We start from the raw sequence: 20,438 nt of genomic DNA, 5'->3' as shown, positions 1-20,438 counted from the left end.
TCACTGAGTACTCGGAGTTAGAATGCAGGAAATAATATTATACAAATTCTTAGACTCTTTTGCCAGTGGCTCCAACATCCTGATCAACAATCTTCACAGACTTTCATCTGCTTTATGCAATAGAATCTAGGGATACGCACAGGCACCAATGGACACCACTTGAGACTGGATTTGGAAGTCCAGAGAGGCTGTCAGTGTGGGCGCTGTACAGTCTGCCTTGTTCTTTGTGCAAGACATGTTGAGGGAAGAGATTTGGAGGCCATCTAGCCCATAAACACACTTGCTGTAGATGGCGTCAAAAAGACCAGTCAAGAAAGAAGATGCAATTTGAGTACACTGTGTCCAGTCAAGTCAAGTCTGGGAGCATATCCTGATTCCGCACTTTGCCATACCCATGTCACCACAGAACCACCTTGGGCCCTGGATAGCAGCCACCCAGGCAGACAATCTGTCCATCCCCAGCTCTCAAAAGTAACCATCTATCTGCCACAGTAAGGTAAAATGTGACCATCCCCTTGGCCTTCTCAGCTGCCAGGGTCTTCATTACTAAGGTACCTGTGTGCTGGATCATGCATGGATAACCAAGCCATATGTTCAAATTGTCATAGCTGATGTCCTCTCACCATGCAAGTGATACTCCTCTTCTGACTTCCTAAGTAACCACTCATTTGCCACAGTCATTCCAGCAGTGCCCAAAGATCACCCATGTTCAAAAGACATCCAGTTGTCACCTTAGGTTAATGGTTAGCATTCAAGTCTCACAATCATAGAGAAAGACAGGATGCACCATTACCCCAAAGACCTGGACCTTTAATCTCCTGCAAATGGTCAAAACATTCAAAGTCTTGGTGCTTCTGATCTTTAGGTCTGTTTGTGAGACCTGTATGCTGAACATGGAGCTATGATGACCACTTGATGTCTTTGGTTCTTGGACACCAGAGGCTCCTTGGATGCCACTGCAATGACTGTGTCAAATGAGCGGTTACTTTGGTAGACTGAGTTGAGGTGTACTACTGGCATTGTGAGAGGATGGTCCTTCCAAAAGTACAGTCAGGTGGCACGTTTTCCTGAGCATGATCCAGCGAGCTTCAATGTTGAGGACCTCAACAACTGGCAAATGTCAAGGAGATGATCATAGACAACATAGCTGTGGAGGATTTGCTTTAAATAAAAATATAATCAAATCTTGGGTGAATAAGTAACAAATTGCCATATCGCTTTTTATTGTTCTTCTTCCTATTATTATTCTTTCTATTAAACTTTTAACAAGCGTCCATTATCCACATATGTGTGGCTCTTTGTACGCAAACATGTCAAGTTGATAGAAGCAAATAAATTACTGATCTTACCAATGATTGCCACCACATTTTAGAGAAATTCCTCGAATGATCCTGTTTTTCTCTACACTATTATTACAACTTTTTGTTGATTTGCTGATTTTAAAACATTCAGAGGTTCTTTTTCCCCCCAAGCTGTCTACAGTACCTTTGTGGTTTTATCTTTTGAGTGTAATAACAATGGAATACAAAGTTTTAAAGTAATTTAAGCCCTTCTTCCATGCTGTTCCCCTGAATTAATTAGCATTTTGCCAACTACGTGTATTTTAACTGTCTGAATTCTATGGTAATATTTCCCTTAAATCATTGTTTAGTGGGCTTTTTTTTTGTGAAATATCTTAATTGCAGTCTTGTCTTTTGTTGCATTGTCAAGGGATCAGTTGCCAACTTGTCTATACAGTTCAAAGACGTCAGCGTGGAATGACAGCATTAAGGAATACTCAGGCTCGTGCATGCAAAGGTAATAATAAAAAAATTAAGAGAATTGCCAGTTTCATTGTGACAGTTTGCTGCACATTAAAATAACATTTGGAGATTAAATAGCTTCTATCGTATAGTCTATCCCTAATTAATCTAATGTATTTAATTTAATATATTAATTTAATTGACGTAGTTAATTATATTTTTATTGCTGAGCAAAGATTTTCCCATTTTATTACAAAAAATTAAATATAAATTGCAGCACCAAACTCCACTGATTAACCTCTAACCCAAGTGTAGTCAAGGGGGGTAAAAAACACACATTTTGACAGGTGGAAGCTGCTCAGTTCCTGCAGGAAGAAGCCGACACCAGCTCACATCCCTGTGTGTCCTTCCTGACACGTTTACTCCACCTCACTGGTCAAATCAGTCAGAGCAGCAAAACAATACACATCTTCCAGCCTCCTCTCATCTCAGCCGAGAAAGAGACGATGCTTTCATATCAATACGCTGTCATGTCTCGATGTAGCACCTTCCCCTTTAAGGTTACAGCAGCATTGTTGATGTTGCTCAGATGGGAAACTCCAGCTTTTATCATTGTGTTTTGGGCAGAGAGGAGAGAAGCAGGAGATGAAGGAAACATTTCTTCTTAAAAAGTGGGTCCAACAGCATATTGCCAATGATTGGTCAACCGGGGAACTTCAGACGCCAGTTTACAAGGTTTCATAAAGTCGGTGCAATGATGGCTGCTTTCTTTGAATGCCAGCACACCAGGTTGGCATATATGTGAAGCACACACTGCTTTTCCAGTTAATATCAGAAGAAAAAGTCTTGTGCTGTAAAGCAGCGGTCTCAAACTAGCATCCCATGGGCCAACCAAGGCCATGATCCAATGGATTATGGCCAACCTTGTCGTTCAAAGAAGTCAAATAATAAAACTCTAAGTCTTTGGCATCAGTACTAGGATAGTTAACATTCTCCAATATTTAGATAAAATCACACAATCAGAAATGTTATCTCTGGCAGTGTGTGGTGCAGCTTTTGTCAGGTTTCATACATTAAGATTGCAAAAGATTGCAACAGCTTTCACGCAATCAGGATCAACTTAGATTGCAAAGAGGAATGGTAAGGTTAGAGGTCATTAGTGTTTACTTCTATTTCAGTGTTCATTTTTACACTCAGTTTCACTTAATTTTGATGTGCCATTGTGCACGTGCCTGATTTTAGACCTGGTTTTTGCTGTTCTGTGGTGCTTTCACTTTCTGGTATAATGCACTGGGATTACAAGTAACCACAGCTTATTTTAAGACCAGTACGCCCTTGGGAACGCAGATGAGCACAATCACTCTTGCAACTTACACAACATGAGTGCTAGGTGTGAAAATGGCAGCTGCGTTGGATGGAAACGCACAATGCACGCTGCTTTGCGCCATGTGTACGATGTGGTCAAGTGAGGCTTTCTTCTGGAATTGAATTTGCAGCCAGCTGTAAACTACAAGTCCCATTCCACAGCGGGAGGATCGCTCCTTCCATTAGCCTTGGCATTGAGCCGGCTACAAATGGGAGATCCGTTGTAGTCAGGAAGACCAGTTGGGACAAGGCCCTCTGTCACAAACTCATTGTCTCGCCATCAATCTGGGGACCTAACCACCTCCACAGCAGATGGAGACCCAGCAGGATGACAGGAGTCCATGCCCTGAGTCTCCACCCCACAGAGTCTACATGCTGGGAGTAAGAAGGGCCACCGCTATGGGGGAGCCCGGTAACCAAGACTGGACCTCCTGTGGATGCACCTCTGGATGAAGTCCTAATGTTGTCCGTGATTAATGGGAGACAAATGTAAGTTTGCCGGCATGAAAATAAGCCCAGATTTGACATTAATATTCTATAAAGGTTCTCCATCTCAGCAAGTGCTTTGGTGACCACATTTATCACAAAATAAAAAAGTCTAAAATCACACTTGGAAAACATTCTTCTTACATTTAAGAGTGGAAAATGGCATTAAAGATGGCCTGGAAGGGATAAAGATGACTTGCCTTGAATGAGGATATGTAATTATATTCATAAAGAGACCACCTGCTGGGGGCACAGGAAAACTGTTCCTTAGCAACAACATGCAAGATCTCACAAGTCACATCTTAGGAAAATCTGATCGGATCAAGATCCAAACAGAAATACCTTAAACGACGTCGTGTTATCAGTCTGCTGAGTGTCTCGGTGTCTATCAGTAATCCCTCCCAGACGACAAGCAACGTGTTCATATACTCATTTTAAAACACAGAGATGACACAATATGTGCTGTGAAATCAAATTTTAAAAAGCATCTCATGTAGTCCTCCAGTTAGAAATGGTTAACTATTTGCTTAACTTATTCATATTATATTTTCTTTGTCATTCAAATGCCACGTTTAAAATGTTATTATAAATGCAAATTACACATTCTAACATTCTTGACAAAAAAAATTCTGTCAAACGGATTATTACTTTACTGTAGAATGAATGAGGCATACTACAAAGTGTGCAGTGCAGGTGCAACGTCCACATGCGCTCGTAGTCGTAGTGCACGTAGGTGCAAGATGGAACATTTCAGATGTTCATGCGTGATGATCAGTAAGCATACTTTTGTTGGGTAAATGGTAAATAGATGACATTTGTGGAGCGCTTTTCCATCTGGTGTATATATTCAAAGCGCTTTTCAATGATGCCTCACATCAGCTTCCAGCCTGATGGTGAATTGAATTATTTGAGTTAACCTGGGTCAGATATGGCGTTATTTTCTAATTCAAGACAACTTAAAATGTGTTCCTGTTATTCTAAAACCCATCCTCTGAAGCCAAGAGCAGATAATACTTATGTAGTACTACTGTATATAGTCCCGTTTTATGTGGCACGTCTAAGTTAAATGTGACTAGTTTTACCGAATTTGAGACACGGTTCCTGTTACTGGCCCACTCAGTTGTCCAGCAATCCAATGACTGGAAACTCTCTTCTAACCCTACAGTTGTTTTGAATAAATAATTTGACTGCAAGAGTACAGGTGGGCAGCGCAGTGCCTTAGTGGTTAGCACTGTTGCCTCACAGTAAGAAGGTTGTGAGATTGATTCCCACCTATGACCTTTCTGTGTGGAAGAAATGTTACATTCAGAGAAGGGGGCCAGGGGGGGTGGAAACTTATACATAACCCCTGTGTAAATATGAAGCAATCACGAAGATGAAGTGGCAACATAATTTGCTGTTTTGAAGATAAGTGCCATATCTTCTGTCTATTGTAGACCTTGTGGAGGACCATAGATGATTTACTACAGGAAATCAAGTTTATATTTTTATTGGACATCTCATTATTTAATGTTATTTCAACAATAATACCACTTGGAAAAATGTTTTTCACAATAAAAGTCTATTTTTTGCCACTTAATGACAGACAAGCCTCACCCATAAATCCCATGAATGCTTAACCCGCATGATCCAGTTTCCAAATTAGCAGAATAAACCAGCTAAGAGCACAACTGCCTTTTGTGAATCGGTTAATGAAGACAAAACCACCCACAAGGTTTTGTTATCAGGGAGTCTATGAGCAGCAGTTAGTGTAAATTGTAACCAGGGTGGTTTGGTTAAAGGGCCAACAGAAAGGCTTCATTGCCCTCTTGTGGTGATGCCTTTATGAATCTTCAGTATTTTTGCAGATTCTTGAGGTCATCTGTCTGACTTATTTACATTGTAAAGTATTTTTGGTGTGTCAGACTGACTGAGGTGGAAGGTCATCCGATCCTCGGGTTCAAGTCAACACAGACAATCTGTACTGGACATTATGGTCCACAACTTCCCTGGTTTCATTCCTGACATGAGACATCTTTGTCTTTTTGTTCTGCTTATTTTCTGGAAGTTTATGTGCTTACAAAAGTTTCCACCGCATCCACAAGGGCACTGCACACTTCTAAAATTGATACGAGGCTCTTATACATGTCTAATCTGACCTTGTAAATCACTTTCTCATAACTGGTTTAGGGCTACAGGAAAGATTAGGATTTGCTATCTCTGAAATGCACAAAAGGTCTTGAAATTTAAACAGTAAATCTTAAGCAGTATCAGAATTCCAGTATATTCTGAGTCCACTTCCAAACGTTGAACAGTTCTGATGTCTCTGTCCACATGCACGCCTGCAATAAAGATGAACGGTAACATGCAGAAATGGTACAAGCAGAGTGTCTTCATAAAAGCAGCTTTTAATGTGTAATATTACAGAAAATGGTATTGTGTTTTGCACTGCAGGGTCACTGCATATCACCTTATGGTGTACAACATTGTTGTGTGTTTTAATAGGGTATAATGCAAGTGGCAAATACTTTTTCCCACCGATGTGTTTTTGTTTTGTTTTGTTCTGTTTTGCACTACTTGGCCATCATGTGGTGAACAAAAAAAAACCTTTATCTATGTCTTGTACTGTTCTTTTAGTATCCTTGAATGTTATATTAACACTAGTTTTCATAGGAAACCTTTTTTCAGGGCATGATCATAGCTTTTTTTTTTTTTTTTTTACCCCCGAAATCAATGTTACTTTTATTTGTTTGTCTTGTTTTGCACTGTAAGGCCACCATACTGGGGAACAGGTGGGGGGGGGGGGGGGGGTGCGTGTAATTCTACTGTCGTTCATTTTCATCGTCATTAATTTTTAGAACTTGTTTTAATACCCAGCTGAAGCAATTCTTTTCACATGTTGTTAATTAACGCTTGCAGACTGATAATGAGGACATTTCTTTTTTTTTTTTTTTCTTTTTTTTTTTGCAGAGGAAGGTGAATCTGCGAACCACAATGGAAGTAAGTGCTTGTTGTTAAGTTAAATGTGTTTGTCCTTTATTGTGTTTTTATGGTCATGCTGTTGTATCTGGTTTATACAGTGTCACATAATAATGAATTAAATACGGTCTAAATGTGTTGCCATGTTCGCTGATCCTTGGGCTTTTTCAATACAGATGACAATAAAATTACCTATCTTTTATATTTGAATGGTTAAATATAATTAATAATGCATTTATTTTCTAGTGTAATATAATAGTACAATAATAAAATATATATATATATATTTTTTTTTTGCTTATTCCCAGAAATTTGTGCTTGTTTCTAGCGTATCATCTGGCAACACTGGACGTGAACGCAGCACCAAAGCGAACGGAATCGAGGACATGAAAACAAAAATGGATATCGATTGAAAAGAGCCAGGTGAGTGTGATGAGGCGTCGTCTGTTGTAAAATCATCTGCATATATGTCATTTAGGCAGCAAACAACGACGAAAAATCGTGTAGTGGCTCATGATGACCGCTACTTTGTTAGCTTTGATAGCCTCGCAACGAAGGCGTTCCCCCAAGGTTAGCACGGCGGCAAATATTAGCATTCGTTCGCTGATTTAACTTTAAATGTCAACCTATTTTTCCCCCTCTCCTTTGTGAAGCTTCTCTTAACATTAACCGCCTTTAGCCCTCGTCCGTTAACTGCCCGCGTTGTTCTTTAAAAACTCAAACAGCAGGTGTTTTTTTTTTATCCTGCAGACAGTAAAGTCATTTTGCGATGTGTCATAATAAAATAGAGCAATTTAGCTCCCCCTGTGACAGTACTCAGAAGGATCAGTGTATTTTTATTTTAAAATACAAGGAAATATTGTTTTGAGTTGAATTAGTTGCAATTTCTTCTATGGCCTGTAGTGGTCGCTGTCTTGCAGTGATGTTTACTTACCGGTACATTGCTTATGTGCTTTACTAACAAGTCAGTGTTAATAATATTAAAGACATGGTACATATCACAGTGCTATAGGTTTGAATTTATATTTTCCAGCAGCCTAAGGAAGAGGAAACTAAACACTGGTCAACAAAAATAGTTTTAATTTCAAATGCTGTGCACACTTGTATATGTGCTTTGACGTAACCTGATATACCTGCTCAAAACTGCGAACTGGGTGATCAGTTTCAACGATTAATTGATTAGGGAGTTGGCAGGAAAATAGATACCAGTTGTTTTGATCATCAGGAGACAATTTAATAGCTTTTAAATAAAAAAAAAATACATTTTCCCCTCTCTTCCTCTGATTTATTCCATTTGAAATTTCTCTTTGTTTTTGTTTTGGGACAGTGCGGCAGACAAAACAATTAATTTGAAGACATCACTTATTGTAATGGTATTTTTAAAACACTTTATAGCGGGAACAATTGCCAGCAGTCAAAATAATAAGTAGATGAATCTATTGTGAAAAGTTTTTGTTTTTCCTCTGTGTGAATATAATTGCGTCTGATTTCATGACAGAGCATCCGTGTCAGATTGTGTGCTGACATTCTACTAATGACCTGAGGTGCAAAAGGTGCAGAGGCCAAAGTTCAGAGCTATGGAGGCTTGGTTTGGTAACATTGTGTTCAGCTCCAAGTTTGACTCGGGGAATCTGGCACGTGTTGAGAAGGTGGAAAAGGGCAACTGCAGCCCTCCTGCTGACGCAGTGTCCACTGGAAATGCCCCCTCAGGGTCAAACTTCAGCCCCGACTATGAGTTCAATGTGTGGACGCAGCCAGACTGTGCAAACACTGAACATGAGAATGGAAACAGGTAATGTCACACTCCTGTTGACTTGATTTTGCCCTTTTATGTTTTGTAATTTGCATGAGGCACACCAGCCGTATTCAGTACTATTTCATGGTTTTGTGTGTGTTTCAGGTCGTGGTTTTTCTTTAGTGTGCGGGGAGCAGCACCCGCGAAGATGCTGAAGATCAATGTGATGAACATGAACAAACAGAGTAAACTCTACAGCCAAGGCATGGCTCCTCTTGTGCGCACTTTACCTGGAAAGAACCGCTGGGAAAGGATCCGGGACAGACCCACATTTGAGGTGAGGACACATTCATTTCTTGATAAAGAGACTGTGGATTAATCATCCGTCTGAATCAGGATATGATCTACAGAAAAATTCCTGAAAATTTCACCTTGGTTTGGGACTTTGTCCTTTTACTGATTTTTCTCTAAATCAGATGTTTATCCTTGGATTACCTTCAGTCATTCCACCACTTAGTATGAATTGCATCAAAAGTCTTGGAGCTATTTTCTTCACACAAGTAAGGATGGAAACATGGCCAAAAGCAATACCCCTACATATACCAGTGTCACTAATAATCTCAGAACCCAAAGACATATCATGAAGTAGCTTCTTTTATGAAACTGACACTTGAACATGAAAGATGTTTATCTGTTTTTCATAGCTTCTTTAAACATAAACCATTGTACTATTAAGCTGTAGCTGTTTAAAAAAAACTTTTCAAAAAGTAGCTAATATCTAGTCTAAAACAAGAGTGACATATTTTTAAAGCTTCAAATCAGTCTGTTCTTACTATAGAATGTTTTTCTCCTCGTGGTGGCTCTGTTCAGGAACTTTGTATCAGCTCATCCTGTCTTTTGTTGCTGTCCAGATTGTAGACAATCAGTTCATCCTGTCATTCACTCACCGTCTGTCAGAGGTCCGAGGGACAATCACCTACTTCTCCTTCTCCTACCCGTTCTCTTATACCGAGTGCCAGGAGATGCTGCAGCGTTTGGATGACAGTTATCCCAACGCTGCTCAGCTCAGTTCCAGCAGGTAGAAGGCAACACAGACACACAGTATGTTGTCTTCCAATCCCTTTTGCACAGTTTTCATCTTGCTGTCTTGCTGTCAATCCCAGTGCACCTGCCAGTGTTTATTACCATCGGGAGTTGCTGTGCAACTCCATTGATGGCAACCGAGTGGACTTGCTCACTGTGACCAACTGCAACGGGATGCAAGAGGAGAGAGAGCCTCGCCTGCCGAAGCTGTTTCCCGACACCAGCACTCCAAGACCGCATCGCTTCTCGGGCAAAAGGGTGTCGCATGCATCTAGAAGTGCAGCATTCTTTGATGTGATCTTTGAGTCTGTAAAGGTTCAGGGTGAACTGGAAGCTCACCTCAGGCGCTTTTGTGTGTTTGTAGGTGTTTTTCCTCAGCAGTCGAGTGCACCCCGGGGAAACACCGTCTTCCTTTGTGTTTAACGGCTTCCTCAGCTTTATCCTAAGAAGGGATGACCCCCGTGCTCATGCACTGCGTAACTTGTTTGTCTTCAAACTCATCCCCATGCTCAACCCAGATGGCGTTGTCCGCGGACACTACCGGTATAAAATCCACATAAATTATCTTCACAGCAGCAAAGACGCGGTGAGTGAATCTCTCTCCCTCTGTTTTCTAGAACGGACTCCAGAGGTGTGAACCTGAACAGACAATACCTGAACCCCAGTCCTGAGCTCCATCCGTCCATCTATGCAGCCAAAACACTGCTGCTGCACCACCACACACACAACCAGGTGCAGCACACACACTCCAGTTCCCCAAACACTCAGACTGTTGCCCTCAACATCAAGACCACCAACCAGCATCTGGTTCTTCCTCTCACTGCCCTCGAAGTCAACCTGAACCAACGGAACGCAGAGAAGGATGCGAGTCCTGCCGAGCCGGTGAGTCCCGTGGTGATGGAAGAAAACGTGTGGGTCACCACGGAGACGGGGAAGGAGGATCAGAAAAGCTCAACGAGCTCCTCAGAGACTGTGGCTCCAGTTACTGTGGAGGTAACAAACTCACAGCGGGAGCAACAGGGATCTGTCCCACCTCAGGAGGGGGGCGTGGCATATTATGTGGACTTACACGGCCACGCCTCTAAGCGTGGATGCTTCATGTACGGAAATAACCTTTGTGATGAGAGCCAGCAGGTGAAGTTTATTGAATTTGTCACGTTATTGCAGTTTTCTTTCCATATCTGCATATTCTAATTTAGTGGCCACATCGTGTGGCAACCGTTGTGGTTTCTTTGTCTTAACAGGTAGAAAACATGCTGTATCCCAGGCTGATTGCAGTGAACTCTGCCCACTTTGACTTCCTGGCTTGCAACTTTTCAGAGAAAAACATGTACGCACGAGACAAGAGAGATGGCCAGTCTAAAGAAGGCAGTGGGCGAGTCGCCATTCACAAGGCCATCGGGCTGCTTCACAGGTCAGACGTCAGTCGATACAAAGCGATCTGTTAAAGTAGTTTGTCTTTCTGTCGTTTATTAACAGGTGACTCACCTGAATAGTAATGTTGGCAGATTTAGTCACAACAGTTCGTGTGTGATGTGTAAATATTAACCTTTTGCACAGAAAGCCAATGAAACGTGACAATCAGTTATCTCCATAATTTTCCGTTTAAAAGTGGTTTTATTAGTTTGAACGACTGACTGTGTCTCAGCCTGACATCCTTCTCTTGAGCTGCAGTCAGATGTTGTTCTTTGATAACAATCATGTTGTCGACTGTCCAACAGCTATACTTTGGAGTGCAACTACAACACAGGAAGAACGATGAACGCCATTCCACCTGCTTGCCATGACAGCGGACGGGCAACCCCCCCACCACCTCCAACATTTCCCCCAAAATACACTCCAGAAATATTTGAGCAGGTATGTTTCTAAGAAGAGTTGCAGGGTTTGTTGTTTTTTTGTTTTTTTTACTTCCCCCTGCTGTCAGGAGGGGAGGAGTTTATCTAATTACTCGTGTCTGTTCGAGGTTGGTCATCTCAAAACGTGGTTGAAGGATTTTGATGAAATTTGACCCAAAAAAAAATATTAATAAAAATTTGTGGCAATCCAGATCTGGCTCCCTTTTTCCCCTTTGATCTCTTTCTTTAATGTTTTTACATCATAAAATCATTAAATATCTGACTGCTAAATCCATTAAATGATTAATTGTTTAAGCCGTAGGTATTTGGAAGTTGGTTGTGTAGGTTTTTTTTTGTTTTTAATATTAACCCTCTGACCCCGACAGCCCAACCAGAGAGCTTGGAATGCAGACCGGCTTTAAGAAAGAAAAAAAAAAAAAAAAAAATGATCATGGACAGAAACTGTAAAAAACAAAAATAGTCAGATTTTCAAATTTTTTCCCAGTCCTTGAAATAAACACATGCAACTAAATCTTCCAACAGGAAAAATGAGCAAATCGAAGTTTAAAATTGTGATACAGTATTTCGTCAACATTGCTGTATTTTGTGAACCTCATTTGCGAATTTGCAAAAAAAAAAAAAAAAAAAAACTTTCCTGTATGTAGAATCTGTTAAAACACAAATCAGGGTGATTCTCAGCGCAAATGTGAAGCCTCAAATGACTCAGCTCAAACTGTCAGGTGATTAAAAATTCACCAAAATCGTTGAATATGACTGCACAAAAGGCATTTTTGAGTTCTACTTACTTCTAGCTATGAGTGTGCTGTTTTTGTTGAGGTGCAGGACTTGCAGGTGGAGTGAAAAAATGTGTCCGGAGTTAATAACACCTGCAAACTGCTTGGGGCTCAGAGGGTTAAGAATTTGCAAGCTAGATGTTCTTACTGTGAATTGTGACTGTGGTTCAGGTGGGTCGTGCCGTGGCGATCGCCGCTCTGGATATGGCGGAGTGTAACCCCTGGCCACGGCTGGTTCTCTCCGAGCACAGCTGCCTGACGAACCTGCGAGCGTGGATCCTCAAGCACGTCCGCAACACCAAAGGCCTGAATGCTAACATTCACACGAACGCACACCGCCTCGAACGCACCACGGTGGCGGCAAGGCTTCGCCGCCGAAGAGCTTCAGCCAGTAAGTCTCTCCATGAGATCTCATACGGTCAAAAGCTGAGCTTCTGCTTGGTGTTTCACATGCGCTGATCGGCGTGTTTGTTTAAATGTTCCTGCAGCTGCCTGTCGGGCTCGTCGTCTGAGAACACCCTCAGCTGGGATCGATGTAACAGCCAGAGCAGCAGCAGCAGCCACACACCCTCCCCAAAGATTCCCGCTTCCCCGAGCTTCACATTTGGCTGCTCCCCACCGCGAGTCCAGACGCAGCACAACAGCACACACACCAACACACGTGGAGGCAACAAGTCACTCTGGCCAGTCAGGGGTAAGATGATTTTTTTTTTTTTTTTTTTTTTTTTTTTTTTAGGGTAATTACTAATTTTATCTCTGCGTATTCCTGTTTTCATCTGCTTCTATTTTAGCACTACTATTAAGTAAAAGAAGCTGTGTTGTCTTGCATGAATCCAAGATTTATCTTGGAAGTTGCGGTGGAGATGTAATATCAAGCACAGACGTAGGATCCGTTTGACTGTAGTCAAGCAAACAAATGCCTTCGTGTCCTGGATGTTCTGCATCCTGATCCTTGTGTGACCTCAGGACTTTTGTCGAGGATCTGCACAGTCTAGTTTTATTTTTCCTCTCTATAAATGGTTATTATTAACAAATGTTTTTTGATAGATAGGTTGCAATGACATATGCAACAAAACAAAAACTAGCACAGCTTTTCCTTATTTCTCAGAATCCATCCAGCATCGCTAACGTCCAGCAGAGGGCAGACATGCCTATGAAATATTACACAGGCAAAAACTAAGCTGCTTTTTGATTGATCTGATACATCAAAGTAATGATGAAGGCATGTCTCTTGGAGCAGCTCTTCTTAAAAGGACAGTTTCAACATGTCCCTGCTCTGCGTTTGTTTGTATGTGAGCTTCACGTGTCTGAGCGTGTGTGTGTCTTTCTCTGTAGACACTAAGCCTCCGGAGAAGAGACGCCCCCCTCACCACCGCTCCATCCTCCATTCTCCCAGTAACAGCCACACACCCCGCCCGCCCTCCGCCCTCACCCCCTTCATCCTCGTCCTCCTCGTCTTCGTCGGTGTGCACGGCGGGCTCCTGCCCCCTCCCAGCGTCCATCAGTATGACAGGTCTGTACTCCCTCCAGGCTCCCAGTCTGTCCACCTTGCTCCCCTCCCTGCAGGCACTGCCCTGCCCCGGGCTCCTCTCCAAACTCAGCCCGCTGCTCCTTCAGGGCCTGCCTGCTGCCGCTAACACTCCAACCGGGTCCACCCAGGACTGAGCCCGACCTTGTGTGTTCGTGTGTGTGCGCGCTGAGTGAGGTAAAGCTTGTAGAACTGCCTGGAGTATCAGGAGTGCAGTTTGAGACGTCAGAGTGTCACCTGCCTGATGCCCCCTGCAGTTTAACAAGCGATAATCACTGTCTGAAACATGGTGCTAAATAACTCTGAAATGTCAGCGCTTCTTTTTTTCCTCTCCTGGACTTACATTTTGCTGTGATTTACACTTAACAGTTTCCACATTTGGATGAAATGTTTTCAGCTGTGTTTTTGCAGTTATTGCCAAGTTGTTGCAAAGATGAACTCGCCAGCCTCTCCTGTGTGGGGGGGGGGAGAGATGTGATGTGATCACCTCATTTCCAAAGACGTGTTCCAAAAATAATTATTTAGCTTCGTAGCCGCGCCACACTAGCTTTCTCCAACCCGCTACATACATCCTTGTAAAGTTTTAAACTTGTCCCGTGCTACACTGTCTGTTGTTGTTGTTGTTATTATTATAATATCTTCTTTCGCTCATTGGTGTAACAGTATGTTGAAATGGTATTAGTCTGAAATTGATTACTACAAAATGTTGGTAGGCCAGACATGGTCATGATGGCCAAGGCAGCCAAGCAGGTGGTGTTGCTGGAGTTGACAGTCCCTCGGGAAGACGGGATGGAAGAGGCACAAGAGAGGAAGAGAGCCAGTTATGCCTCTCTAGTAGCAGAGTGTCAGAGGCAGGGGTGGAAGGCTCGCTGTGAACCTTTTGAAGTGGGCTGTAGGGGCTTTGCAGGGCGTTCTTTATACCGGGTCCTAGGACTGTTAAGCATCTGTGGACCACAGAAACAAAGAGCCATCAAGAACATCTTGGAAGCAGCTGAAAAAGTCTTCCAGCATCTCTGGATTAAGAGGGGTGATGAATGGCGAAGTGAGCTACCTGGAAGCAAGTCGGGGCCCGATCACCCCTAGCTGGGTCGCCCAGGCAAGGGTGCCTGGCGATAAGACCCAAAACAGCCGATGATCCTGGCTTCATCACTGACGATGTGTCCAGGTTGCACCGCAAGGTGTATTACTTGACGTTCATATCACATTTTGTGATTTTTTTTTTTTTTTTTTTTTTTTTTTTTTTTTCTGGCGCCAACATCACTAAGCGATGTGAGATTACTGTCCTCTAGGATGAATCGTATATAAAATAGACTCTAGCAGCGTGTGTTACTAATAACACCTGCATCCACACTTTCATGGCCATCAGTCCACAAGTAATATTATTTATCTTGTTACTGCATAAAGATTTTCAAAATCTTATTGATATAGTTAAGTTACTCTAAATTTTAATGGGGCACTGTACTGGTCCCCTCTGTATTTTAACTTCAGCAAAATTCTTTTTTTATTTTTGCAACTTGCAGAAAGGTGTGTCTTGGGTTTATTTATATATATAAAATCTTTTAATTTTTTTAAAGCTACAGTGTGTAGCATTTGGCGTCAGCTCGTGGTGAGGTTACAGATTACAGATCACATTATACTATCCCTGGTCACTTTTGTTTCCTTCTTTTTGCTTCTGTGGCGATGGGGATTCGTGCTCCCTTGCCTTCTTGTGAAAAATGGCAAGTATGTTGTTTTTCAGCTGCTGGTGATGCAACATGACAGCCTCCATGAGGAGGCCCGCTCCCATGAAGAGATGGACAACCCATTGGAAATTTAAAAAAATACATTGATTCATTGTTGCACATTAATATAATTACATATGATTAGTTATTAATCCTATACTTTTGATAATAAATGCAACCGAATCTTACACGCTGTATCTTTACACCCAGCATAGTGCATGTTACAGACGAACCACACAGTCGGATTTGAAGCGTGTAATGAGGTCTGTAACTCTATTCCATGCTATAATTTCTAAGGATTGTTGGTGGAGGGGGCATTTTAAAAAAAGTTTTTACATTATTTATGCATCTTCAGCATTACCGTTAATATTCCAGTGTCTGTCCGTTTTGGTCTTGACATTGTAATTTCACAGAGTAGCCTCTCAGTGGACCATTACTGGATTAAATCCTTCTGAAAGGTAAAACCTTTGAGGTGAATATCATTTAAAATATCCATATAATATACAGTCTTAATGGCTAATTTTGCCAACATTTGGATTAAATCAGAATTGAGGTTTTTATACTTTTCCTGGTGAATTCCAGCATTAGGCTTTAAGTAAAACTTACATTTTTTAATGTATTATTTAGTTACTGAGTGAAAACACTGATTTCCTCACTCATGTTATTTATATGTATATTGAGTGAACCTGGTAGATATGGGTGTAATATAAGGTGGTTAAGTTTATATTTGTGTTTGTTTAGCGTTACAAACTATCCCATTGTTTGGGACTGACAGTGGTAGGCACAGCTAATCTAAAAAATTTGCTTTGTTGACCGCTAATTTGCTAACTGATGTAGCTGGTGCTCCAGCTAACAGTTAACTTTAGTTATTAAACTCCTGAAAACACAGAACTAAGACCTGAGTGTTACATGTTAAGCATAAACACGAGGTTCCCAAAATGTTTGGGAATGCCAAAATCGGATCATAATAAAAAAAAAACATGATTTTAGGGTTTTTGGCTGTTAAAACTTTATTTGAAAAAAGGAAAAATGTTAGTTTAGCTAAATTTAGTGGAAGCTAATTGGTCCGTGAATAGTTTTCAGGATTATCTTAAAAGCTGTTCTAAAAAAAAATAAATAGCTTTGTTAATTAGCGCAGTTAGATGAACTGTGCCCACCGCTGTACTCGTGAATAACACTAAGAATTATACTACCGTAATTATTTATAAATCTGTTTGTTGTCTCGGGAACTGCTGTTGTAGAAGTATGACAGAGGTCATGTCTGTGAGTTGGAGAGCTTTGATGACAAGTAGCTACACCAAACCTTTAACTAACAGGCTATAAGTAGAGTTCAGAATGTGAGTCTTTGTCGTGCTGTCACTCTTCTGTTGTGTTGTTGCACAACATCGTACTTATAGCGTGCTTTGCACGTCTGGTGTAATGTGGTACGTTGCCGCTCACGCCTCTTTGAATGGGATCAAATCGCAATAAATACATTCACTCATAAGATCCACCGAAGGGGCAAAACATATATACTGTGAACTCGGGCTGTGATTAAATGTCTGTTAATTTTGTGATTCATCAATTCTTTGGTTTGTACAGACAGTACAAAAGGTCCGTCACAAGAATAAAACTTGCACAAATAAGCTATTTAAACTCTGTTTGCAACATTATCAAAGTAAAATCTTCGAAATGGCGTATTGCATTTAAGTACTCACTGGCTTTGATAAATGCACAGTCTCTCCAATCACAGCCACTTCAAGCTTCTATGTTTGTCACTATAAGGCTTTAATATCAGTAATTTCACTTTTACACCCAGATGATTTCAAACAAGTCGAGAGATGGACAGAAAAAAAAGGGAAAAAACTTCAAGAAGACACCCGTGATAACACTGAAGGCGTTACAGAATGTACTTGCTGTGATTGGAGAGACTGGGCATCAACAAAGTTTCACCTGTCTCACAATTTGGCAGACTGGAGCCTTGATCTTGAAGCAAAAGTCAGATCTAACATGCACCGTCTCTCCAGTCGCAGCCACTGAGGCTTGTAATGTCTTCACACGTGATGGCTTTAAGACTTAAAAGCGTTTAATCTTTTTATTTTTGTATTTAAAAATTGTCTGAATTCTTTTTCTCACCACTAAGCTGATGGGTTTTTACGGAGCCTATGTCCAGTGCGATCACTTCAGTCCAGAGGATTTACCGAGCTTTCGGTGTAGACTACGCGCTCTGTAATGGTTGTGTGCTCTGATATCCTGTTTGTTTCCATCTTAAAGCTACAGAGTGTAGAATTCAGTGCCATCTAGTGGTGAGATTGCATTATGCCATCACTAGTTGTGATTACATTTTCTCCTTCTTTGGTGGTGGGGATTCATGCTCTTTTGCCGCCTTTTGGAAAAAAAATTAGGTTTCTCAAACTTGTTAGCCTGAGCTAGCAACCAGTAGACACTGCATAGGGGAGCAACCACTGATTCTGCTTTGTTTTTCTTCAGTCTTCCGGCTGCTCTGCCAAAGGCAGAGTATGTGTTCCTTTTGAGCTACTGTATCAACATGGCAGCCTCCAGGAGGAGGCGCACTCCCGTGTTGATATGAAGGGCTCATCTTTATTCTTCAGGGCATTATACACTGAGCATGTATGCTGTTCCATTTTTTGTGAATAAGTGCCCCTAAATCCTACACACTGTAGCTTTAAATCCCCATCCTACAATTACATAAAACAAGCTAATACTCCGTGTGTGTATAGTCACATTCTCTGTAGGCCTCTCTGCACTATGTTCTTCAGTGTGGTGCTAACCTTAACCAGATGGTGTTTCTCTGTGTAACATCTTTCTCAGTGTGCTGCTGTCTTTTAACGCATTTCTGTTTAACCTCTGGAATAAAAACTGTCCGTGTGAAGCAAATGCTAATGTGAATGTTCTGCTCTCTGTTGTCTGTGTAGCTATTAGCTCTGCATTTTCAGGTGAGAAATAAATTGATGGCATGTTGGTCTCCTCTGTCTCTAGGGACTTGGAAAATATATGCTAGCAATCTCAGGGTGGTAGCTATAGCCACGTAGGAGTCCATATTTAAAAATGATCCAATCACATTGAGAGGTATACTACATTATTTGGCTGGATTCTAAAAAGGTATAGCTTGGACTATCTATGACTGAATGTTATGGGATAAAAACAGCAAAAATTGATAATAGTCCAAAAGTTGTCCCATTTGGTTGCGCTAATTACATGTTACCCCATAATCCATCCATCCATTTTCTATAACCGCTTACTCCAATCAAGGGTCACAGGGGGTTGGAGTCTATACCAACAGTCATGAGGCGTAAGGCAGGGTACACCCTGGACAGGACACCAGTCTACCCCATCATGTCACATCTAAATATGTCAAATGATGCAAACATTTCCTTTTTAGACACCTATTTGCCACACATTTTTCCAACTTTGGGGCAACTTTGACCAAAATTGACTGTTGTCACCATTGTTGCGAGTTTTGCCACATAACTCCATAAGATTCTCTCAAACTAAACTATACCTTCATGGAATCTTTATAATCATACAAATACTATGGTATATGTTTCAAAACAATTGGAGTATTTTTAAGTTTTGACTCCCACCTGGCGGCAGCTAGCACCCTGGTGTAACGATCATACATTTTTCGAGTCCAGACAGATTTAGCATAACATTTGTTTCTTACTGAATGATGCAAGTGAAGTCCAAAATATATTCAGAGACTAACAATTTATATAAACAAGCCTTAGTTTGTCCAATTACTTCTGGGCTCACAAAATGGAGGGACAAAGGCAAAACCCCAAAAAATATATCATTGCTGCCCAGATACTTATGGACCTGACCTCATGTATCAAGAGGAAGTGCGGGATCTGATGGAGATAAATACATGTGAAAACTAACTTCCTGTGGGATCAGGGGTAGTGAAGTCCCAGCATGCTTTGCTCTGCCACAAGGTTTTCTCATCTTTTCATGTATTTATTTTGCTGTGATGTCTGGTTGATAGGCTTTAGCTGCCCAGACTTTCAGGACTCGTGGATCTGGATCAGTCGGATGGACCAGGAATGTGTGCCCTGTGGCCCGGACGAGCGCCTCGAGCTCATCACCCTGCAGAGGTCAGCTCACTGTGCTCGAGCTCTTACCAAAACTAATGATCTCCATCGCACCATTTTCACTCCATTGTCTCCATGTGTCTCAGACTGCTGAGACTGTTTACCTGAACGCCTGCTTTCTGCTGTCGAGCTCAGCAAGTGAGATAAATGTCTACATTCTTAATTTTAACCTGACGGGAATCAAGTAAAAAAAAACCTGATAACCTGTTATGGCCTGCACAGGTGGACCTAAAACCGAAGAAAAGCCGCATCCCTGTCTTGAGGGTGGGGTCAACAGTAGCTCTCCCACATGTGACATTAATTTCCTCCCCTTCCCAGCATCAGCTCCACCTCTCCTGGAATCCACACAGGCCACCACTGTGAAGGTGTGGAAGCGGGTCACACTAGGCCAGCACTGCCACCTGTCACTCACAGGCACGTGCACACGCATACCGATAATAGCTCTTTGGCTGTGGACTCACATGACAGCTGACGTGGCTTTAGTCATAGATTACAAACATCCTGAAGGAGGATCCACATGAAAAGATGTCCACCTGGACCCGAACCCCAAAACTCATCCGAAAGGATTTATGGTCATTATTTATTGCTTTCTGCCAGACGATGTCATTACTTTTCCACTTAAAACTTGAAGGTGAGGACCCAATATTTTAGGGGAGAGCCTCAGCAACAAAAATAAAGTGCCTCAAATTTTTTAAAATCTGCATTAACTATTCTTAAGATTTTCCAGTCTCCACCAAAACGGTTACAAATTTAAATATAAATTGGCAAACAGCTAGTAATAGTGTATTTTTTTTCATAATTCCATATCAGTTTTGATATGAGGGTGTGCTTCTATCAGCATGTCAAAATTTTCATATTGTGTACTCTAACCATCAGATTGTCATTCAGTGTACCATGTCCTCTGTATACTGACTAGACTTTACTTCAAGGGTTATTTTTAATTTTTGTGGGATTGGGTCTTTGCATCATTTGTTAGCAACACAGCTGATGCTTCATTTTAAAATTTTACAGCACACAGGAGTCACAGCTGTCTACATATGAGCTACAATGGAAACCGCATCGAAAGACAGAAGAAAACTGCAACAGGTGAAAACTAATGCAGC

General features: G+C 41.5%; 1 protein-coding gene across 2 annotated transcripts; it reads left to right on the top strand.

The window, feature by feature from the left end:
- The first annotated feature begins 6,843 nt into the window (after positions 1-6,843).
- On the top strand, positions 6,844-19,747 carry agbl5 (ATP/GTP binding protein-like 5). Of its 2 annotated transcripts, XM_034162769.1 has the most exons (15): positions 6,844-6,974; positions 8,064-8,343; positions 8,452-8,623; positions 9,198-9,364; positions 9,450-9,627; positions 9,734-9,912; positions 9,987-10,503; positions 10,614-10,783; positions 11,091-11,226; positions 12,170-12,389; positions 12,487-12,692; positions 13,334-13,511; positions 19,230-19,338; positions 19,422-19,473; positions 19,558-19,747. In XM_034162769.1, the coding sequence occupies exons 2-14, from the start codon at positions 8,129-8,131 to the stop codon at positions 19,441-19,443; spliced, it is 2,469 nt and encodes an 822-aa protein (XP_034018660.1). In that variant the 5' UTR covers positions 6,844-6,974; positions 8,064-8,128; the 3' UTR covers positions 19,444-19,473; positions 19,558-19,747. The 2 variants fall into 2 exon arrangements, with proteins under 2 accessions (XP_034018660.1, XP_034018659.1); XM_034162768.1 differs by lacking the exons at positions 19,230-19,338; positions 19,422-19,473; positions 19,558-19,747 and having other exon boundaries at positions 6,872-6,974; positions 8,050-8,343; positions 13,334-13,703.
- The last annotated feature ends 691 nt before the right edge of the window (positions 19,748-20,438 follow it).

This window comes from Thalassophryne amazonica, chromosome 21, assembly GCF_902500255.1.
Source record: "Thalassophryne amazonica chromosome 21, fThaAma1.1, whole genome shotgun sequence".
Lineage (NCBI taxonomy): Eukaryota > Metazoa > Chordata > Actinopteri > Batrachoidiformes > Batrachoididae > Thalassophryne > Thalassophryne amazonica.
This window is presented reverse-complemented; position numbering and strand designations above follow the sequence as displayed.

Excerpts from the sequence above, each read along its gene's own strand:
- agbl5 (XM_034162768.1), top strand. The coding sequence starts at position 8,129 with ATGGAGGCTTGGTTTGGTAACATTGTGTTCAGCTCCAAGTTTGACTCG. Across the intron at positions 9,365-9,449 it reads GCTCAGCTCAGTTCCAGCAG|TGCACCTGCCAGTGTTTATT; the intron begins GTAGAAGGCAAC and ends TGTCAATCCCAG. Across the intron at positions 12,693-13,333 it reads GTCACTCTGGCCAGTCAGGG|ACACTAAGCCTCCGGAGAAG; the intron begins GTAAGATGATTT and ends CTTTCTCTGTAG.